The 23,895-nt window shown below is 47.0% G+C and overlaps 1 protein-coding gene across 3 annotated transcripts in view; it reads left to right on the forward strand.

The window, feature by feature from the left end:
* Positions 1 to 23,895, forward strand: part of RGS12 (regulator of G protein signaling 12) — a 160,771-nt gene that overhangs the window by 40,484 nt on the left and 96,392 nt on the right. For 2 of the 3 annotated variants that reach the window (XM_039468199.2, XM_039468200.2), the window contains exon 3: positions 21,905 to 22,021. The exons of the other annotated variant lie outside the window; for it this stretch is intronic. In XM_039468199.2, the coding sequence (XP_039324133.1) occupies positions 21,905 to 22,021 (117 nt within the window). The remainder of the gene's footprint in view (positions 1 to 21,904; positions 22,022 to 23,895) is intronic. 3 annotated transcript variants of the gene reach the window in all.

Here is a 23,895-nt window from a genome sequence, read left to right on the forward strand (position 1 = left end):
GGGGCAGAGTGCAGGAGTGGGTGAGGGAGAGCCCACTTGGAGAAGCCAGATGCTGAGTAATGTGCACTGGCCGATAAGCTGTTATCAGGCATGAAGAGGGGTGGGTGTTGTCTGTCCGGCTCCCAGCAAGGCCATCGACCTTACGTCAACTACAAAAATAAAATACCTAGGTATAAATTGAAGCAAGGAAGTGAAAGAGTTCCACAAGGAAAACTACAAAACATTGATGAGAGAAATTGTAGATGACACACACCAGCGGAAAAACATCCATGTTCTCGGATTGGAATAATTAATATCATTAAAATGACCACACAGTCTGAAGCAATCTACAGATTCAATGTAATCCCTACCAAAATACCAACATAATTTTTCACAGAATTAGAAAACGCAGTTCTAAAATTTATATGGAACCAAAAAAGAGCCTGAATAGCCAAAGCAATTCTAAGCAGAAAGAGCAAAGCTGGAGATGTTACATTACCTGACTTCAAATTATACAAGGATATGGTAACCAAAACAGCATGTTACTGGTATAAAAATAGACAACAAAAGAGAACCCAGAAATAAGGCCACATATGAACAGCAAGTGATCTTTGACAAAGTTGACAAGAACGTACAATGGGAAAAGACATCCTTTTCAGTAAATGGTACTGGGAAGGTTGGATTGCCCTGTGTAGAAGAATGAAACTAGACTCCTGTCTCTCACTGTATACAAAATCAACTCAAGAGTAAGACCTGAAACTATAAAACTATTAGGAGAAAACCTGGGGAAGACTCTTTTGGATATTGGTGTAGGCAAATCAATTATTGTTGAATTCCCGGAAGCACAGGCCACAGTTGGACAAGTGGGCCTTAAAGAGCTTCTGCACAGCAAAAGAAATAATCAACAGAATGAACAGATAGCCTGCAGAATGGGAGAAAATATTTGCAAAATATGCACCTGACAAGGATCTAATATCCAGAATATATAAGCACTCGACTTACAACAACAAAATAACCCCATTAAAAACTGGGCTTTAAAGGATATGAATAGACATTTTTCGAAAGAAGATATAAATGGTCAACAGGCATATGAGAAAATGCCCAGTATCACTAATCATCAGAGAAGTGTAAATTAAAACCACAACGAGATGTCGTCTTGTCTTAGAAGGACTGCTGTTAAAAAGTCAAACAATAATAGACATTGTCAAGGAAACGCTTATACACTGTTGGTGAGAATGTGAATTAGTACAACCTCCATGGAAAGCAGTATGTAGATTTTTCAAAGTCCTAAAAATAGAACTACCATTCGATCCAGCAGTCCTACTACTCGGTATCTACCCACAGGAAAAGAAATCATATATCAAAAAGATACCTGTACTCATGTTTATTGCAGCACTATCTACAGTAGCAAAGGTATGGAATCAACCTAAGAGTCCATCAGTGGATGAATGGATAGAGGAAATGTGGCGTCTGTACCCAGTGGAATACTATTCAGCCATAAAAAGAATGAAATCTTGTTTTTTGCAGCAACATGGATGGAATTGGAGGCTACTGTCTTACGTGAAACAAGTCAGATATAGAAAGAACAATCCCACATGTTCACGTTTATAAGTGGGAGCTGAATGATGTGTGACCATGGATGTAGAGAGTGGAATGGTAGACAGTGGAGTCTTGGAAAGGTGACAGGTGGGGGTTGGAGTAGATGGTAGATGATGAGAAATTCCTTAATGGGTGCAACGTATGTTATTTGGCTGATGGATACCCTCAAAGTCCAGTCTATGCATGTGTAGTAACAAAATTGCACTTGTACTCCATACATTTAAGCAAATAATTTTTAGTAATATCTAAGAAGAATAGAGAGTGGGTCTGTTATGAGAGCCTGTTTTGCTCCCTCTCATTAGCCCCCTTGGCATGTGATGCCCTGTGCTACCTTGAGACTTTGTAGAAGTCCCCACCAGCAAGCAGGACCTCACCAGGAGTAGTCCCTTGACCTCTAGGACGGGAATGAATAAATTTCTTTTTTTTTTTTTAATTACCTAGTCTTAGGTATTCAGTTATAGCAACAGCAAGTGGACTAAGACAGAATATATATAGAAACAGTGCGGATAGAGAGATACAGGTAAAGATGTAATCGTTTTGCAATTAGGTAATAATGCAGATGGCAGCGAGATTTCTCTTATTCTAGGGTCTTATGCAAACTCAGCAGGAGCTGTATTGGGAGTATTTGTTTATAATTTTCTCCTGTAAACCTAGAACGCTTTTGACCTGGCTGCCCTGGTTCCTTTTGTTTTTGAGACGGAGTCTCGCTCTGTTGCTTAGGCTGGAGTGCAGCCACACGATCTTGGCTCACTGCAGCCTCTGCTTCCCAGGTTCAAGCAGTTCTCTGCCTCAGTCTCCCAAGTAGCTGGGATTATAGGCACCCGCCACCATGCCTGGCTAATTTTTGTATTTTTAGTAGAGATGGGGTTTCACTATCTTGGTCAGGCTGATCTTGAACTCCTGACCTCGTGATCCACCTGCTTCGGCCTCCCAAAGTGCTGAGATTACAGGCATGAGCCACCTCATCTAGCCCCTGGTTCTTCAAACTGCATGTGACTGTGTCCTATAGGAAGCAAGGTCATGGGGTGTGTGGGCAGCTCTGTGAGCAGAATGGTCATTTGAGATCTGTTACCTGGCCTGACTTTTCCTCCCCCTTGTCTACTAACCATGTCCAGTCTGGATGGGAGGTCACGGGGTCACCTTTACCCCAAGGGGAAGTTGTCAGTCCAAGAGGCTCAGCTGTCAGATTCCAGGTGGAAGAGCCGAGGGTTCAGGTGAAAGGCAGGAAGACCGAGATGCACACGGCAAGAATCAGTGCTCCCACCCTCCCTGGGAGAAGCAGCCTGAGCTGTGGGCTGAGAAGAGGATAATTGGAGAGCACCAGGGGGTCGGGGGGGGTGAGAGAAGCCTTCACATTCCACTCTGAGTTCCATGGTGGCCGGATGGACACTGCCCTCATGTTTAAGACCCAGGGCTGCAAGAGATCTGTTTTCCTTGGTGTGTTTAGCATTTGGAGGGGGACTGCCCCATAGAAAGTGGGAGCGGGGTCAGGGCAAGGGGGATGACTCTGAATGGCATGAGAAGTTCCTTTGGGCTCCCAGGGGGTCACAGAGCTTGAAAGGGTGTGTTGCACATCATGGTGAATGTGCTCATGGGTCTACACCGGGACCAGCCATGGGCTAAGGGGCCTGCTGTGGAGGGTGCAGTGTGGACAGTTTTCACCTGCTCACGTACCATTATAAAGTTCCACTGACTGGCCGGCTGGAACACAGACATTTATTCTCTCATAGTCCTGGAAGGTGAAGTCTGAGATCAAGATGTCAGCAGTGTGTCTGAGGTCAGCTGTCAAGAGTTCATTTCTTTTGAGGCCCCTCTTTCTGGCTGGCCGATGACCAGCTTTCCCCTGTATCTTCACATGGTCTTCCCTCTGTGCCTCTGTGTCTTAATCTTTTTCTTATAAGGACAGCAGTCATAATGGACAAAAGCCTACTTCGATGACCTCATTTCACCTTAATTACCCCTGTAAAGGCCCTGTGTCCAAATACAATCAAATTCTAAGGTATGGGGGTCAGGATCTCAACACATCTGGATTGTGGGGGAACACATTTCAGCCTGTAACAGGATCTCCTTTGGGACTGATTGAGGCCATGTCTGTTCCTAAAGGAGCTGGTGCCAAAGTCATGAATAATAGCTCAACATGTGCCCAGTGACAGATAGGTGAGTAGCAGTAGGAGGATGGGATCAGCACAGGACCAAGACGAGTCACACCTGAGCGGCTGGGGGCCCTCACCCTGTGATGCCAGAGCAGCAGTTACACAAACGCCCCTCATCCAGTGAAACTGCAGGGAGGGGACAGTGTGGCGCACTGAGAGGACCTGAACATGACGCCACTGAAGCACAAAAGAGCAGAATTGATGGAAAAATAATTTCACAGTTTACTTAGAAACGACGGAATTAAATCTGCTCAGCTGTCATTTTGGCTTAGCGTTAGAAAATCAGACTGGGTTATATAAAATAAATGTACGTTTTAAAGTGAAACAAACCTGAGTCCATGAATGTAAAATTTCAGTCTATTACATTTAATTGAGGAAAGAGTAAGAGAAGCAATTATTTTGCCTTTTTAAAACAAATTTTCTATTTAAGAGAACACAGTGGTAAACTGTTAGATTAAACTTCTGGGAGTCACTCATCTTACTGCATATCAAGCTTCCTAATAATTTCTAGGCTACATGTAATTGTGAAGCTTCATAGAAGCAGAGAGAAGTTACCTGCCAGTTACACTGCCTGGTTCTTTCTTGCTGCTTGAGGACATGCTCAGGCCCAGATTTCACATGGGAGGTCTCTAAGCAAATGCACGTGCTCACATCACTCACATGGAGGAAGCTGTTGACCATGAAGTATCTCCATTTTATACTCTGAGAGCTGCATAGTTTATGTGACATTTTTCAGGGATCATACTCCATAACTCCTAGGATTCCAAGTTTATTTACTGTGAGCAATCCTAGATACCCCAGATGCATCCTGATGAAAACATTCCACAGATAAGGATTCTCCCGCTAGCAAATATCATTGTGTTTGACAGGGGGTCTTTTGTTAGCAAGTTTACAAGGAGATTTGATTAGGTTACCTTTCTTTGCTGGGGTAACCCCAGGTAAAGTGAGAGAATGGTCTGCAGGCTACTCCTCCTTGCCTTCCCTCCCTTCAGTTGGGGAGAGAAGATACCTATACTCGAAAGGCATGAAAAACTGTGATCCAGGATCTTTACTGCAGCCTGGTTTGCAACAATGGCACCTAGAACAGTGCCTGGCAGTTAGAAGGCACTTAGTATTTTTTTGATTGAATAAAATTGTCTATTGACAATGGAGTAAAGAAAAATGTAGTATTTCCAAACTATAGGATACATACACTCATTTAAAAGTAATATGAGTTTCTATGCTGTAACAGCACACATTAAAATAATAGCAGTTTAGATATAGAGAAGGAGAGTTTGAGTAAACCCTCCAGGGCTGGCGTGGAGGCTCCACCCTCATCAGGAACCCAGGGTGCCTTCTGTTGTATCGTTGCTGCTCTCCACGTGGGGTTTTTGCCCTGATTTTTGAGATAGCTCCTCTAGCTTCACTTCCCCATTTCAACCAGCAGAAAGAGGGAGGTGGAGGCACAGTCTGGAAGTGACACACATCTCATTGGACAGACTCAGTCATATGGCTTTGCCTAGTGCAAAGGAGGCTGGAAAATGTAGTCCTGAGCTGGACAGCCATGTGTCTAGCTAAGATTTCATTCTTGTAGAAGAAGTGGAGACTGGTTATTGCAGGAATGGCGAGCAGCCTCTGCCACGAGAAGCGGATCAATACATTACTGATAGGGAAAGCTCCCCAGGGCACATTGAGTGGAAAAAGCAAGTCAAAAAGACACATATACTTAATATCCTGTTTTTGTGTAAAAAATTCCAACACTCCTCAAATAAATCTATACATTTTAAAGTGTAAATATGTTGATATGTAAATATATGGAAAAATAGAAAGGAAACACTCCAAATGGGTAATAGTAGTTATCTCAGAGGTAATAAGTGAAAACTGGAAAGAATCCAGGGGATTTTAATCTTGTGTTGTTTAAACTTCTTATGATGGGAATATGAACACATTTATTTAAAAAAAAAAAAAACTTCCTTTGGAGAAAAAGTAAAAATTATTTTACTAAGAACAAAGTCAGTGAGAGATGGCCTTGGAAACAAACCGTGTTCACATGGCATAGCCAGTGACAGGCTCCATGGATTGCAGGCCAGGAGAATTTTCAGATTCAGCACAGAGATTTTACTGCTGCTTTTCCAGTACAATGAGAGGAAGTTTTAAAATAGATGGTGAAAAAAAATCTGGAGAATTGTAGAAGGGTCACAGCTAAGGCCCCATGATGTAAGTCTCTCTAGGAAGGGCGGCTTTGGCCATCATGCTGTGCTAACGGGGATCCTGGGGCCAGCATCGCACTGCTCTCTGTCCCCAGCGGAACGAAGGGAGGCAGGCACTGGGCAGCAGCACTCCGAGTCCACCCAGTCCTGGGAAGGAACAGCAGCTCCAGGGAGAGGAGCCTCATGGCCTGCGGTAGAGCTGGGCCCTGGGGCTTTGTGTGGCCTGCGCCGGGCGATCTCTGCAGCGCTTGCTCACGGAGTTCATCCGGACCACGGTCACCGAGTGCGCTCGAATGGTGTTGCAGTGAGGACAGCTTCAGGCCTGTGGAGGGTCTAGGAAGCAGTGGGCAGAAGCCCCTGCCATCGTGGAATAGGGCAGAGGCTCCCCGAGAAGCTGGAATCAGTAGGGCAGATGGCTCAGGACCATGGAGGTAGAGGATCCCTGAGCAAAGGGGCACAGACTGGTGTGATCCCTCACTGTTGGCTCGTGTTCTGTGGGGTTTCCAGGAAAGGGAGACTGTTCAGAGCAAGGCAGCCACCACACCCCTGCAGAACCGGAAGTGTCTGAAGAGTTGGAATCCGGTGACAGTATATCAATCAGTTTTGCTGCTGCTTCAGTTTTATAGAAATGGCTTAATAACACAGTTGTCTGCAGCTTGTTTTTAATCACTTCATGTTATTTCAGTGACTTATCCACGAGGTTACTGGTGGTTGCAGTCTGTTCATTTTAACTCTGTATAATCCATTGCATGAATCTATTGCCATGTGCACAGAGCCACTAAACAATTACTAATAACGCACTAGTGAACATTCTTGTGCCTGTCTCCAGGTTTGCTTGCCAGACTTTTAAACTGTTTGCCAATCTGGGAGCTGTGAAGTGGTGTCTCATGTGGCTTTGATGTGCATTCCCTTGATTATAAAGCTCTGCGTTTCCTCTGTGTTGAGGCACCTACTCACTGTTTGTCCTTCTTTCCTCTCGGGCTGTCATTTCCTCATGGATTGCAGGAATGATAGGTGTCGGCTGGAGTCCCCGGCTGATGGTGCGCATTGCACATGTGCCTGCCCCGGACGTGACTCCTGTTTTCATGCTCCTCTTTTGATGACCAGATGTTCTTAACTTTAATGTAGCCAGATGTATAATCTTTCTTTTATGGTTTACACTTTGTGTCTCATATATACATTTTTTTAAGATGGAGTCTCACTGTCACCCAGGCTGGAGTGCGGTGGTGCAATCTCAGCTCACTGCAACCTCCACCTCCTGGGTTCAAGTGATTCTCCTGCTTCAGTCTCTCAGGTAGCTGGGATTGCAGGTGCACACCACCATGCCCAGCTAATTTTTTTTTTAATTTTAATTTTAATTTTTTTTGAGACGGAGTTTCGCTCTTGTTACCCAGGCTGGAGTGCAATGGCGCGATCTCGGCTCACCGCAACCTCTGCCTCCTGGGTTCAGGCAATTCTCCTGCCTCAGCCTCCTGAGTAGCTGGGATTACAGGCACGCGCCACCATGCCCAGCTGATTTTTTGTATTTTTAGTAGAGACGGGGTTTCACCATGTCGACCAGGATGGTCTCGAACTCTCGACCTCGTGATCCACCCGCCTCGGCCTCCCAAAGTGCTAGGATTACAGGCTTGAGCCACCGCGCCCGGCTAATTTTTATTTTTTATTATTTTATTTTATTATTATTTTCTGAGGCAGAGTCTCGCTCTGTCGCCAGGCTGGAGTGCAGTGGCGTGATCTCGGCTCACTGCAACCTCTGCCTCCTGGGTTCAAGCAATTCTGCCTCAGCCTCCCAAGTAGCTGGGACTACAGTCGCATGCCACCACGCCCAGCTAATTTTTATATTTTTAGTAGAGATGGGGTTTCACCATGTTGGCCAGGATGGTCTTGATCTCTTGACCTTGTGATCCACCCGCCTCGGCCTCCCAAAGTGCTGGGATTACAATTTTTATATTTTTAGTAGAGACGGGGTTTCACCATGTTGGCCAGGCCGGTCTCAAACTCCTGACCTCAAGTGATCCTCCCACCTCAGCCTCCCAAAGTGCTGGGATTACAGCAATGAGCCACCATGCCCGGCCTGTGTCTTATTTAATACATTTATTACTATCTGAGATTAAAAAAGATTTTCTCCCTTCGTCCCCTTAAAGTTTCTTGGAGTTAATGTTTATGAAAAGAATCAGGCCGGGCGTGGTGGCTCGAGCCTGTAATCCCAGCACTTTGGGAGGCCGAGGCGGGTGGATCACGAGGTGAAGAGATCGAGACCATCCTGGTCAACATGGTGAAACCCCGTCTCTACTAAAAATACAAAAAACTAGCTGGGCATGGTGGCGCGTGCCTGTAATCCCAGCTACTCAGGAGGCTGAGGCAGGAGAATTGCCTGAACCCAGGAGGCGGAGGTTGCGGTGTGCCGAGATCGCGCCATTGCACTCCAGCCTGGGTAACAAGAGCGAAACGCCGTCTCGAAAAAAAAAAAAAAAAGAATCAGCTGAGATGAAAGTTAATTTTTTTCTCTGTGGTTCTAGCAGTAATCTCATCCTTCCACATGGATCAGCAGTGCCCCCTCTCTTATGGATCATGTGTTCACGTACGTGTGGGTCTGTTTCTTGGTACTCTGTTCCTGCCTAGTCAGTATCCCCAGCTATACTTGAAAAAATTAGTATAGCTTTATAATAAGTCTTTACGTTTGATAGGGCAGGTTTTCTTGTCCGTACTTGGGCCTTGTTCTTTTATGTAGGTTCTACAGCCAGTTTACAGATTCCCCAAAATGCTATTGACATTTTCATTTGATCTGTAGATCAATTTGAGAGAATTGCTGTCTTCAGGATATCTGGCCTTCCTATCAATGAAAATAGTATCTCTCTTCTCTCTCATTTTGGTTTATTTCAGTAAAGCTTTGTAATTTCCTTAATAAACCTCTTTAATTAGATTTATTCTCTAGCTAGATTTATTTCTGGGTATCTTGTAATTTTATTTGCTATTATAAATGGCACCTTTTAAAAATTGCAAATGCTTCAACCTGAAGAAGCTGATTGAAAAAGGAATAAAAATAGAATAAATTGTACATGCTAGCTCTTGTGATATATGGAAGTATAATTGACTTGTTGCTTTTTATATCCAGCTGCCCTATTAAAATAAGTTAAGAAAGTTCCCTTCATTACTGTTTGTTAATACTTGTTTTCATGAATGGGTGTTAAATTTTAGCTATTTTTTTTTTTTGTCATTTTGCATTCATTGAGATCATGTTTCTTCCTTTTGATGCTAACATGGGAAATTACAATGATTGACTTTCAAATGATAGACCATACTTGCATTCCTGAGATAAACCTGACTTACAATAATCTTTTTATTTTATTTTATTAAAAAAATTTTTTTAGATATATATATATTTTTAAATTGTACTTTAAGTTCTGGGGTACATGTGCAGATCTTGCAGGATTGTTGTATAGGTGCACACATGCTGTGGTGGTTTGCTGTCTCCCTCCCCCCATCACCTACATCAGGCATTTCTCCCATTGTTATCCCTCCCCAACCTCCCCACCCCCTGCTGTCCTTCCCCTAGCTCCACACCCCCGCAGCAGACCCCAGTGTGTGATGTTCCACTCCCTGTGCCCATGTGTTCTCATTGTTCAAAACCTGCCTATGAGTGAGAACATGTGGTGTTTGGTTTTCTGTTCTTGTGTCAGTTTGCTGAGAATAATGGTTTCCAGATTCATCCATGTCCCTACAAAGGATATAAACTCATCCTTTTTTTATCGCTACATAGTATTCCATGGTGTATATGTGCCACATTTTCTTTGTCCAGTCTATCATTGATGGGGATTTGGGTTGGTTCCAGGTCTTTGCTATTATAAACAGTGCCACAATGAACATACATGTGCATACATCTTTATAATAGAACAATTTATAAATAATCCTTTGGGTATATACCCAGTAATGGGATTGCTGGGTCAAATAGAATTTCTATTTCTAGATCCTTGAGGAATCGCCACACTGTCTTCCACAATGGTTGTACTAATTTACACTCCCACCAACAGTGTAAAAGCATTCCAGTTTCCTTGCTTCTCATGTGGGCTATAAATTTAAATTTATTGCTATAAATTTCCCTCTAGACACTGTTTTTAATGTGTCCCAGAGATTCTGGTGCATTGTGTGTTCATTCTCATTGGTTTTGAAGAAGATCATTATTTCTGCCTTCATTTCATTGTTTATCCAGTTGTCATTCAGGAGCAAGTTGTTCAGTTTCCATGTAGTTGTGTGGTTTTGGGTGAGTTTCTTAATCCTGAGTTATAATTTGATTGCACTGTGTTCTAAGAGACTGTTTGTTATGATTTCCATTCTTTTGCATTTGCTGAGGAGTGATTTACTTACAATTATGTGGTCCATTTTAGAGTAGGTATAATGTGGTGCTGAGAAGAATGTATATTCTGTGGATTTGGGGTGGAGAGTTCTGTAAATGTCTGTTAGGTCCACTTGGTCCAGATCTGCATTCAAGTCCTGGATGTCCATGCTGATTTTCTGTCTTGTTGATCTGTGTGATATTGACAGTGGAGTCTTGAAATCTCCCACTGTTATTTTTGGAGGTCTAAGTCTCTCTGTAGGTCATTAAGAACTTTCTTTATCTGGGTGCTCCTGTATTGGGTGCATATATATTTAGGCTTGTTAGCTCTTCTTGTTGCATTGACCCTTTTGCCATTATGTGTTGTTCTTCTTCGTCTCTTTTGATCTTTGTTGGTTTACAGTCCATTTTATCAGAGACTAGGATTGCAACCCTGTTTTTTGTTTGTTTGTTTGTTTTGCTCTCCATTTGCTTGGTACATCCTCTTCCTTCCCTTTATTTTGAGTCTATGTGTGTCTTTGCTCGTGAGATGTGTCTCCTGAATACAGCACACCAATGGGTCTTGAATTTTTATCCAGTTTACCAGTCTGTGTCTTGTGATTGGGGCATTTAGGTTGTTTACATTTAACGTTATTATTGTTACGTGTGAATTTGATCCTGCCGTTTTGTTACTTGCTGGTTGCTTTGCCTGTTAGTTGACGCAGTTTCTTCATTGCATCATTGGTCTTTACCATTTGGTACGTTTTTGCAGTGGCTGGTACTGGTTCTTCCTTTCCATGTTTAGTGTTTCCTTCAGAAGCTCTTGTAAGGCAGGTCTGGTGGTGACAAAATCTCTCAGCAATTGCTTGTCCAGAAAGAATTTTATTTCTTCTTCACTTATGAAGCTTAGTGTGGCTGGATATGAAACTCTGGATTGAAAGTTCTTTTCTTTAAGGATGCTGAATATTGGCCTCCACTTTCTTCTGGCTTGTAGGGTTTCTGCTGAGAGATCCACTGTGAGTCTGATGAGCTTCCCTTTGTGGGTGACCCAACCTTTCTCTCTGGCTGCCCTTAGATTTTTTCCTTCATTTCAACCTTGGTGAATCTGATTATTTAGTTAGCATTTCATCTAACCTTTTAAAAAGGTTTTTAGTTACTTTGCATTGGATTGGAACATGTTTCTTTAGCTCAGAGAAGTTTGTCGTTACCCACCTTCTGAAGCCTGCTTCCGTCACTTCACCGAGTTCCTTCTCCATCCTGTTTTGTTCCCTTGTTGGTGAGGAGTTGTGATCCCTTGGAGGAGCAGAGGTGCTCTGATCTTGATGATTTCATCCTTTTTGCGCTCGTTTCCCATATTTGCGGATTTATCTACCTTTGATCTTCGAAGTTGGTGAGTTCGGATGGGGTCTCTGAATGGATGTCCTTTCTGTTTCTGTTGAAGCTATTTCTTTTTGTTTGTTTGTTCGTTTTTTTTTTTTTGGTCTTCCTTCTAACAGTCAGATCCCTCTGTTGTAGGACTGCTGGAGGTCCACTCCAGACCTTGCTTGCCTGAGAATCACCCATGGGGCCTGCAGAACAGGAAGAATTGCTGCTTGATCTTCCCTCTGGCAGCTTTGTCCCAGAGGGTACCTGCAAGCTCTCAACCAGAGCTCTCCTGTATGAGGCATCTTTTTAGTTATACAGGGGTCAGGGAACCACTTAAGGGGGCAATCTGTCCCTTGTCTGCCTGCAGAGGCACTGCTGGGCTGTCACAGACTCAGTCCAGCTGCTGTGTAAGCTTCCTCTGGCTTTCGTTTACCCAGGTAGGTTTAGACCTGCCTCAGTAATGGCAGACACCCTTTCCCCCACTGAACTTGAATGTCCCAGGTTGAGCTCGAACTGAGGTGTGGGCTGCGAAACTCTCAAGTGAGAGGGCTTCAGTTTGCTGGTCTTTGTCGGGGTAGGACCTGCCCAGCCGTACCACCTGTCTCCCTGCTTTTAGCTCCCTCTCTTTCTGGGCAATGGGTAGCTCCATCCTGCAGGCGCTTTCAGTGCTAGTCAAAATGTCTGCCCAGATCTTTGCTGACTGTGGCATTGGTGGGAGCTGCTGCTCAGAACTGTGCTGGTAACTTGTGGCACTTTTCAGCCCGGTGGGGATCTCCTGCTCTGTGGGTTGCTGGGGCGGTGGGAGAAGTGCAGTATCTGAACCAGAGTGCCTGGAGTGGGGAAGTCCCTGATCCTCCGATCAGTTGCACTTCCCGGATGGGGCAGTGCCCTGCCCTGCCTCAGTTTGCCCTCTTGGGCTACACCCACCGTCCAATGAGTCCCATTGAAATGAACCTGGTACCTCAGTTGGAAATGTGGAGATCACTTGCCTTCTGCGTGTCTCGCTGGGAACTGCGCTTGGAGCTGTGCCTGTTTGGCCATCTTGGTGGAATACCCCCAAGGATTTACCGTAATTTTTTTATGTACTGATGTATTTGGTTTGCTAATATTTTTGTATAATTTTAAAATCTGTGTTTGAGTGAGACTCTTGTACTTTCCCTTCATATTATCTTTGTCGAGTTTTGGTATCAAGATTACGGTAGCCTCATAAAACGTAAAACATTAGGGGTAGAACTTTTCTATCCCTCTCTCTTCTCTTCTCCCTCCCTTTCTTCTCCTTTCCTTGTATACTGAATCTTATATTTTATTTTTATCCTCCCTCCAGAGGATTTTAATAATTTTTTATTTGAAAAATTTAAAATTAGGGGTAAAGTGTGTTTTATCTACTATTAAAGTGAACCTGGCTTTTTCTGAGGCAATACTTCATCTTTTTATTTAAGCTTTTCCATTTCTGTTTTTGAATTGTTACTGTAAGTGGCAGATGCTTCTGTCAGCTCAAGAAGATCAGACTAAATTGGCAGATGTGGGTCACTGGTGTGCTGGGGTGACTGGCACGTTGAATCTTGGCTCTGTGATACTGCTGTGTTCTTCCTGTAAATCTGCTTTTTCTAGATCCCCCTCTCTGCTTTCTTACCTTACTTTTTGTTTTGTTTTAATTTCAAGACTGTTTGGTTCATTTCCTTAGTGCACACCCACCTCCGTTACTGCCGAAGAAGCTATGTGCTTTGTCTCTGTCTTTAAAGGCTCTCTAGTCCTAGCCAGTTGCTTGGCACATCGTAGGCCCTAAGATATTTTGGAATAATTTAAACTAATATCTTTATGTGAATTTCTTTTCCTGTGTAATATTCATCTTTTTCTTTCTTGACTAGGACACCCAGTCTTTGTGCACATGTTTCTCCTTCCTTTCACAAAAGGCGATTTGCTATGATCAGGAACCTTTCTTTGGCTCCTCACACATTACTCCGTAACCGTTGCTGTAAGTCTGTCCAGTTTTAGGTTTGAAATGGAAGTTTGTCAATTCTAAAATAGTTTTGCTTAGAATTCTTCCTCCTACATAGAGTTTTGTTGTAGCAGATTTAACCAGGTATTCCAGTTACTCAGCTACTGACCCTCAGCCTTAAGCCCATCCTCTATGACACCAACAGGTTCTCTGCACCACCTTCCTGCTCACCAGCTGCATCCCTGTCAGGCTGTGTCCCCAGCGGTGCTACCTGGAGCTGGTGAGGCAGGAGTGTCACCATAGCAACATTTCAACCCCATGGTGGGCAGTTCCTTCCCTGCTCAGTTTGCAGTTTGCCCAGCTCACTGGGCCAACCTCCTGGCCCCTCAGAAACAATAGATGGGCTAGGTGCTGGCTTACACCTGTAATCCCAGCACTTTGGAAGGCCAGGGTGGGCGGATCATTTCAGATCAGGAGTTTGAGACTAGCCTGGCCAGCATAGTGAAACCCTCTCTCTACTAAATATGCCAAAAAATTAGCTGGGCATGGTGGCCCACGCCTGTAGTCCCAGCTACTTGGGAGGCTGAGGCAGAAGAATTGCTTGAACCTGGGAGGCAGAGGTTGCAGTGAGCCCAGTGAGCCCACTGCACTCCAGCCTGGATGACAGAGTGAGACTCGGTCTCAACAAACAAACAAAGAAACAAACCAACCCACCCACCTAAGGGCTGGAGCCCCACACTCCCTCCGTGGTCTGGGCCTCAGCTCCACCAGCTCTTTTACTCTTGAGTTGCCGAGTTGGGGTAATTCCCTCTGCTTCCCCACGTTTTCCCAGCCCCGGGGTGGCAGCTGCTTCCTGAGGTTGCTACTCCATGGCATCTTAGACTCCCTCTGCCCTTTCATCCCTCAATGCCAAGCTACCCCTTCTCTACACAGGGCTCTCTGTTAGAACTATGGATGGTTTCTGTGTCCTGAGTGGACTGTGAAGAATACAGCAGGAGATGGGAATATGTGAGCTAGAAATCTCAGTCCTCATAAGGCTCTGTATGGCCTCTTTTGGAACCACCTTCAGGTGATCTGGTCTCTCCAGCTCAGTACTCTCTTGCCTAGTCTATTTGTTCAGTAAATATTTATTGAGTACTTGGTACTTATTATGCACCAAGCCCTGTGGGAGGGCTAGGGGTGTGGTGGTGACCAGGACACAGTACTTGCCTCACTGGGGCTTCTTCACTAGTGTTCATTTAGACTGAATTGGTTAGGAATTTTTAGTTCTAGCAGTGTGGGTAATGAAAGAAAGAAATACGTAAATTGCATTGCATCAAAATTTTAAAATTCTATGCATTACAAAACACAACCAGCAAAATGAAGGCACCCCACAGAATGGGAGAAAATATTTGCTAGCCATCTATCTGATATGAGTTAATATGCAGAGTATATAGAGAACTCCTGTAACTCAGCAACAAAAACAAACAACCCAGTGACAAAATGGGCAGAAGTCCAATGTGAGTTCTGTGAAGTGGAAAAAAAATGAAGAAAAAGAAAAATTAAAAAAATGAGTAAAGGACTTGAATAGACATTTCTCTAAAGAAGATACACAGATGGCCAATAAGCACAGGATAAGCTGCCCGGCACCATTGATGATTTGGCCAGTGCCAGTGAAAAGCGCAGGGAGTGCCGCCTCACACTCCTTGGGATGGCTGCTGTAAAGCAACTGCCACCACCTCAACAAAAGGGAAAGTGACCGTGCTGGCCGAGACGCAGAGGAACCGTAAGCCCTGGTGCACTGGTGGGTGGCAGTGTCAAGTGGTGCAGCCGCTGGGGAAACGGTATGTTGGTTCCTCAAAAAAGGAACAGTGGAATTACCATATGACCCAGCAATCCTGGTTCTAGGTATAGACTCAGATAATTGAAATCAAGGTCTTGAGAAGATGATCTTTATACACATGTTCTTAGCAGCATTATCTGCACTAGCTGAAAGGCAGAAGCCACCCAGATATCCATGATCAAGTGATAGACAAACACAGTGTGGTCCATCCATGCTGCGGAATATTATTCAGCCTTGAAGAGAAAGGACACTGTGACCCTTAAGAACACCATGCTCAGTGAAATCAGCCAGTCACAGAAGGACAGACACCATCCGATTCCACTTACATGGGATTCCTAGAGCAGTCAAATTCGTAGAGACAGAAAGCGGAAGGCGGGGCCTGGGGAGGGAATGGAGAATGCGTAGTAAATGCCGGCAGAGCTTCGGTCTGGGAAGATAAAGAGTTCTGGAGGATGGTGGTGATGCTTGCATAACAATATGAGTGCGCTTAATGCCGCTGAGCCAGCATGGTAAATTTTATGTTATCTGGATTTTCAAATCAGATTGAATATAAAACAGCAGTGCAGTAATAGAGCAAGAGCTGGGTATTGTCCCAACCAGGAGCTGTGTGACCTTGAGCGGACTTGCTTCCCTGACTTCCGGTTCTCATCTGTGGATTGAGGTGTTGGAATGGTTCTTGTGCCAAAATGATTCTTCCTCCTGAAGGGATGATCTCATTGGATGAGTCATATTTTTTTTTTTTTTGAGATGGAGATTTGCTCTTGTGGCCCAGGCTGGAGTGCAATGGCGCGATCTTTTTTTACCACAACCTCTGCCTCCCGGGTTCAAGCAATTCTCCTGCCTCAGCCCCCCGAGTAGCTGGGATTACAGGGATGTGTCACCAGGCCCAGCTAATTTTGTATTTTTGGTAGAGACAGGGTTTCACCATGTTGGTCAGGCTGGTCTCAAACTCCTGACCTCAGGTGATTCACCCGCCTTGACCTCCCAAAGTGCTGGGACTACAGGCATGAGCCACGGAGCCCAGCGATTCATTGTTGGTACCAAGAGTGGCTGAGAAATTTGGTACCTGGGTAGGGGGTGAGGGTCTATTTCCCCTTCCCCCTCCCCCCATTTCTAGTGGTTTTACTTTGGAGGAAACCCAATGCTTCTCTGGGCCTGTTTGTGATAGTAATGCCAGTTGACCGGCTGTCCCTTGGGGCCCTGTAGCCAGGCAGGTTGATTGGCCTGAGGCCCGTGGTTCTCCCTGAAGCCAGCTGGCTCACACTGGCTCACAGCATCCTGGATGCCTGGGAGCTGGGCTGGCTGGGCTCTGTAGGCTCTCTCCGCTCAGTGCCCTTGAGTGGTGGGTGCAGTGGCCGAAGGTTGGGCGGTGTATATGGTGCCCTGGGGCCCCACTTGTCTTCTCAGACAGTCATGAGGAGTCCTTCTCAACCTCAAAGCTGGAGTTTGAAAAAGTGGCCCTTGAGGCCACTTTTATTGTCTTCCCTGTTTAGTACTCTTTTGGGAAGAGTTGAGATTATGTCACACCAGCAGGGGGTGCTAAATCAGTGGAGATTTTCTGAGTTTATTAAATAAACTCTGGCAGTTTGAGAAACACGAATAGATGCTGGTCTCTCCCTGCTGTGGAAGTGTCATGTTTGTTACTGGCCTTCTTTCCATGAGTGGATTTAGTTCTTTGCAGGAATTGTTTTCTGTCTGCTTGTTAGACTTTTCCTTTCTCCTTTGCCTCTCCAAAGCACACAGCACATCTACATGTGACCAGGCATTGGAATTCCTGTCTTTTGCCTGTGCTGGGAGCAAGTTTCAAGGCTGACTGTGGAAAAGCTGCCCACCCGGGGTGTGGTCAGGGCTGCTGGGTGCCATGGCTTACGCCTGCAACCCAGCACTTTGGGATGCCAAGATAGTGAATTGCTTGAGTCCAGGAGTTCGAGATCAGCCTGGGCAACACAGCAAGACCCAGTCTCTACAAAAAATACAAAAATTAGCCATGCCTGTGGTCCCAGCTACTCAGGAGGCTGAGATGGGGGGATCACTTGAGTCTGGGAGGTTTCGGCTGCAGTGAGCCGTGATCATACCACTCCCTCCAACCTAGATGACAGAGTGAGATCCTGTCTCTGTCTCTCTCTCTCTCTCTCTCTCTCTCTCTCTCTCTCTCTCTCTCTCTCTCTCTCACACACACACACACACACACACACACACAATTAAATGCTCTTGTCACTGTCCACCTTTCTCCGAAAGAAGGGATGTTTGTCTGGGGGCGGGGCACTACAGTGGGCAGGTACTTGCCATGTCTACAATCCATAGCTGCAGAGCCCAAGGAAGACAAAGGCTTTTAAAGGAAAAATGAGGATCACATGATTGTTCTGAGATAATTATCCTTGCTACAAGGATCAGCACCCATGCTGATGCCAGGCTGAAGATGGGTGGGCAGTTGCTGGGCAGATGTCCTCACAGTGTGCTTTGAGTAGGCTTTGAGGGCCTGTGTGCGGGGCTGTGGTTTGCACAGTCTTTGTGCTGGATCTGTTATTACCAGGCATGCTAATGTGCGAACCCCTGCTTCTTGGCCTTCCCCAGCTCTGTTTGTTAGGGTTTTTAACACAAGTGGCTCATTTTGATTCTGATAGCCTTAATCTCACAAAGCCATGGGTTCATTACCTACCCCTCCCAAGAGCAGAACATAAAGAATAGCAAATCTGTATGTCAAACGAGAACAAGGTCGCTCATGGCTTTAGCAGTGGACTGAACATTTCCCATCAGTGCTATTGCAGTAACACATGTCTGCACGCTGTGCAGGCACCCCGGGCTCCCGTTGTTGGGCAGCCAGGCCCCCATGTTGTGGCCTCTGCGTCGTGTGTCCCATGAGCTCTGCTGAGCACCTTCTCGGGCCTCCCCTCAGCCGTGGCCGCACACCTGCCAGGAGCCGGGTGCTGTGCTGGGCAGCAGATTTTCAGGCAGCACCAGGCCAAGCAGAGGGCTTGGCTGCTATCCCATGGCAGTCCCCTGGGGAAGATGCCTTGTAGCCAACAACCGTGTCATTGGTGGGAAGGAAAAGACCCAAAGGCTGAGAGAGAGGATGCTGGGGAGTCTAAGTTAGATGGGGGCTTGGAGGTCTCTTATAAGGGGGTTATTTGGGTTGGGGGGTCAGGGGAGGGAAGAACATGCAGAAAGGCCATGAGGCAGCACCCAGGAGAGGCCCTGCCAGCAGCACAGAGCCACGAGGAGCCTCTGCGGGCACAAAGCCTGGCTGGCACAGGGCAGGCAGGGAACAGGACCACAGTTGGGAGGCCAGATGTGCACCAGGCCGGGTCGTGGGTCTGCGAGGGAATTGCTGGATTCTAGGTACATTTTACAGCTTGGGTCAGCTGTGGGCACATTTTTTGAAAAAGAAATTTCTTAGCCAAGTTTTTCTCAAGAATCTGTCAGATTCATTAACTTGCCAGCAAGGAAACCAAAAGATGACCAGACAAGTGCAGGCTTCAGAGAGGACATGACCGGAGGGGTGAAAGGAGGGGGTGGACCCAGAGCGTGGACATGGCGGCTGGCCTAAGCGGGAGGAACGGGGGTGGCAGTTTGTCTGTCAACATAGAAGAGTGCTCTGTGGCAGGACGCCCAAGGTGCCTGCCATCCAGAGCAGAGACACCAGCAGGCCATATCCGTGTCTGAATGGGAGCACAGGCTTCCTCCAAGGGTGTTCTACAGGCTGATTTACAGAAGGCAGGAGCCGGTGTCTCTGAGCCTTGGGAGGCAGGCAGGTGCAGGCCACTGCAGTGCCCTCTCCAGCCTCGGAGGTGCGGTGTGCTTGGGGCCTGCTCCTTAGTTTGGGAACAGGCAGTTGCGCCACTAGTGTCTTGGAGTGAACTGTCGACCGTGGTGCCTCAGCTTGATGTGTGCCTGACACCTGTGCTGGCCGGTCCATCTGGCACTAGGCCTCTGCTTGCTGGCTGCCCTCTGCGGGCATTGTCACTTTCAGGATGACAGCCTTAGAGCCTTCTCCAGGCCTGGCAGGGGCCCAGCTGTGGCATCCCTCCCCGAGCATCCTCGAGTGTGCCTGGCAGCCACAGCCCCCGGATGTGGGACCTGTCGCCTGCCAAGAGGACAGTGACACCCCTCTGCCCATCCTTAGGCCCAGCTTTCACGTCAGCCTCTTGGGGCAGGGTCTCTGGATTCCTCAGTGGGCTCTGCCTCTAGGGTCTTGTCCCGGCCTGCCATGCCTGCACCATCCTTTCTGCCCATGGCATCTGATGTGGGTGACGTGTGGGAGCCCTTCCTGAGTTCAGTGGGCACCTTGCCTGTGCTCCCGGGGACTTGATGTCACCCTACTCCCCTCCTCCTCAGGCTAGGGGAGCCCCAGCATGTGGCGGAGACGTGCCTGGCAGGAGTTGAGTGAATGGACCCAGGAAGCGAGAGGAATGTGAAATTATGTGAACAGCTTCTTGTTTGGGTTCTTGTTATTGAGTTGTGAAGATTTGACTAGCAAACATGGGATGTCTTAGCACTGTCCCAAAGGACCCATTTCTGTTTGTGATACAGGCCATGTATCCCTAACCTGAGCTGCTTGGACCAGGATCGTTTTGGAAGAATATTTGCATTATACTTACTGGCTGAGCAACCCTAATTCAGGAATCCAAAAACCCCAACGCTCCAATGTCCAATGAGCATTGCCTTTGAGCATCATGTCAGCCCTCAAAAAGTTTTAGATGTTGGAGCATTTCAAATTTTGGATTTTTCAGTTAGGGCCGCCCCGCCTGTGGCACCATTCTGAGACAGGAAGCTCCGGTAGCCTCCATCTTTGTCTTCTGTGGGCCTCCCATTCACTTCTTCCTGAGCCGCACTGTCTCCTCTCCCTTTCTCCTCTCTGAGAGCAAACATGAGATGTCTTCACCGTTCCTAAGGCGGGGCAGAGAGATGGGGGTGTGGGAGGTGGGGGGTGTGGGAGGTGGGGGGTGGAGAGGCGGGAGTGTGGGTGGAGGGGAGGGTGGAGAGGCGGGGGTGTGGGTGGAGGGGAGGGTGGAGAGGCGGGGGTGTGGGAGGTGGGGAGGGTGCAGAGGCGGGGGTGTGGGTGGAGGGGAGGGTGGAGAGGCGGGGGTGTGGGTGGAGGAGAAGGTGGAGGATGGAGGTGTTGGCGGAGGGTAGGGGCCTGCAGAGGCCTGGGGGTGTGGTGTGGTGTGTGGTTGGGCCATGACAGTGGGTGGAGAAGGAAGGACTTTCCAGTTGAGGAGGAGAGGCCCAGTGCATGGAGACCCAGGCAGGAATGGGTCTAAGGACATGAGGGGGTGTGTGGGGTGGTGGGCAGGGAGAGAGGGGAGGGAGTCGTGGGGAGGGAGTCATGGAGGGGAGACCTGCTCCACCTGGCTTCCAGGAAGGTGCAGGCATGCTGCCGTTTTCCCCAGGGTCTTACAAGGAATTGCTGCAAGGTTTTCTTTTCTTTTCTTTTTTTTTTTTTTGAGACGGAGTTTCGCTCTTGTTACCCAGGCTGGAGTGCAATGGCGCGATCTTGGCTCACTGCAACTTCCGCCTCCTGGGTTCAAGCAATTCTCCTGCCTCAGCCTCCTGAGTAGCTGGACTACAGGCGTGCGCCACCACGCCCAGCTAATGTTTTTTGTATTTTTAGTAGAGACGGGGTTTCACCATGTTGGCCAGGATGGTGTCGATCTCTTGACCTCGTGATCCACCCGCCTCGGCCTCCCAAAGTGCTGGGGTTACAGGCGTGAGCCACCGCACCCGGCCCTGCTGCAAGGTTTTCTACAAGACTCTTATGCAGGTGGAGAGACAGAAGCGGCTGCAGAGCCTGTAAATCTTAACATAAACGGGTTCCCTTCCTTTGAGCCTGAAATTAGTCACTTAGGATTCCAAGTCCTCAGGAAAGCAGAGCTCCCAGCTGTGATGTGTTTTGTTTTTAAGAGGTGGTGACTGATTTGCTGGAGCCAGCTTCTCATTTAGGGAAGTGTCTAGCATAATGATAGGCACAAAATCGACGTCTGTTGAATTGAATTAATTCTGGTCATTTCCTGGAAGAAGACGGACAGGGTGTTTTAATAGTTGGTTATTTCCTGTGCCAGAGTTGGTTGGGTCTTCAGACAGCAGCTGAATGCTTAGGGATTCTTTCATTTCCTAAAGGGCTTATAAAATCATGAAAAAGCACGACTTTGCTGAACACCTGCCCTCCTGTTAATCATCATTGCTCCTAATGTCCTGTGTCCACTGTCCAAGACATCCCTGCGCGCCATTTCATTTGATGTGGGTAACAGCCTTGCGGGTGGGCTGCTGTCCCCATGTTCTGTGATGCCAGAGGTGGAGGCTTGGCGGGAGGCACACAGCTGCCAGAGCACATACTTGATGATCCCGGGATGCTCTTGTTTTCCAGTTTTGTATTTTTTCTTGTATAAAATATACCTAACATGAGATTTACCCGGGGATGATTTTAAGTCTTGTGTTTTAAGTCTTCGTTCCACAGTATTCCTTGCTTTTCTGCTATGCCATGCATTGGACAAAACTAAACATCTCTATCCAAAAGAGTAACCTGATACCGTTTTTCTTTGTGTTTAGGGCTCAAAATTTGGGCGGGGCATTGGACTCACTCAGTCTTCCCCACGCACGCCTGCCCGGAGATCATTTGGGAGATCCAAGAGATTCAGTATCACTCGCTCCCTTGATGACCTTGAGGTAATTTCATTTTCATTTTTCTTGTTTTCTCCTTCAGGTTTGAAAAAATGCAGGTGCACCTTGCAGATACATCTGGCTCTTCCTTGAGTCCCTGTGGCCTCCTCCCCTCCTGCCTCTGTAGTGGTAACCCCTGTTTTCCAGGGGCAGCTTCCCCATGCACATTTGGGGTTCTTTCCACCCTGCAATGTGTCTGAGCTGTCACAGGGCTCTCTAGGGTGCTCCTCTGTGTGCCAGACTCCAGTGAACACTTCTAGAAATGAGCTGGTTTAATCCCCCCAAAAACTCTCCAAGGTAGAGCCTGTCGTTGCCCCTGCTTAAAGGTGGGATGCTGATCCACAGACACAGGTAGGCATAATTTTATGTGGCTCTTCTATCTTTTTGAAAAAAAATTTTTTTTTTTTGAGTCAGAGTCTTGCTCTGTCACCAGGCTGGAGTGTAGTGGTGTGATCTCGGCTCACTGCAACCTCTGCTTCCTGAGTTCAAGAGATTCTTGAGCCTCAGCCTCCCAAGTAGCTGGAACTACAGGCGTGCACCACCACACCTAGCTAATTTTTGTTAGAGATGGGGCTTCACCATGTTGGTCTCGATGGTCTCGAACTCCTGACCTTGTGATCTGCCTGCCTTGGCCTCCTAAAGTGCTGGGATTATAGGCTCGAGCCACCGTGTCCAGCCTCTGTATTTTGTTTGTAAAGAACAATGAATAGATTTTATTTTTTATAGCAGTTTTAGCTTTGCAGAAAACCTGAGCAGAAAGTATGGAGAGTTCCCTTATGCTCCCCACCCACTTATTAAAAATGCCCTGTGTCATTAGTTAGTATCGTTTTCTGCGTTGGTGTGGACGTTTGCTGCAGTTGACAGGCCAGTGTGGGTGCGTGATGATTAGCTCATGTCCACAGCTCACGTGCAGGTTCCTGCTCGTGCTGTCTTCTCCGTGGGTTTGGACAAACATCCCATGCCATGTACCACCGCCCTGGAGATGCTCTGTGCCCCACCTGTTTATCCCTGCACCCTCCCCTTGAACACTGGCCACCACTGATCCTTTGACTGTTTCATTTTGCGTGTTTAAAAATTTTATACAGGTACAGCTATATTCTATGTCTTCTTCTTATCAATGTCTTCTTCTAGAACATTATGTCATGTTTTTAAGGTTTACTCCTGGAGTATCAGCTCAGTCCTTTTACTTGCTGTATGGCATTCTGTTAGGAATCTATGACGATTATTGATGCCTTCTGCTGGCGATAGACACTGAGTGGAAGTGGGAGATAGTCTACCGTTACGGCATTCTTGTACATGTCTTCTTGAGCGCGTGTGGGACAGGTGAGAGTGTTCCTAGCCAGGAAGGGCCTGCGTGAGTGGTGTGGCCAGGCTCTGCCCACAGTGGCTGTTCCAACTCCAGCTCTTCCAGGAGAAGAGGTGGCTTCAGGGATGACAGGGGTCTGGGGATTGGCATGTTGGGCTGCAAATATGAATCTGCCTGTGGATGCCCTGTTTAGCCTTGGTCTCTCCAGGGAGCTTGAGGGCAGGTTGGGGCTAGCGTGCCGTATCTGGGCAGGCAGCAATCAGAATCGGTTGCAATGAAGCACGCATGCTGCTGCAGAAGACACAGAAGGTGGTTGTGCTACCTGCGGCAGGGTCTAGCCTGAGGCTGAGGATCCCGGGACCATTTTTGGCTCACTCTGCCATACTGAGCTGACCCATCTGTGCACCAGTCTTGTTCCTTTTCCTCCTTTTCTGTAGGTCATGAGGAATTCACCGTTTGGCCCTGGGTGTGGGCTGACAGCTGTGCTGGTGCTCTGGTGAATGATATGTGGGTCTGGGCCACGTGGTTTGCACAACCTGCCCCTTCCCTGCTGGATGGAAACTTCTGTCTCATG

Source organism: Saimiri boliviensis, chromosome 3 (genome assembly GCF_048565385.1).
Source record: "Saimiri boliviensis isolate mSaiBol1 chromosome 3, mSaiBol1.pri, whole genome shotgun sequence".
Classification (NCBI taxonomy): domain Eukaryota; kingdom Metazoa; phylum Chordata; class Mammalia; order Primates; family Cebidae; genus Saimiri; species Saimiri boliviensis.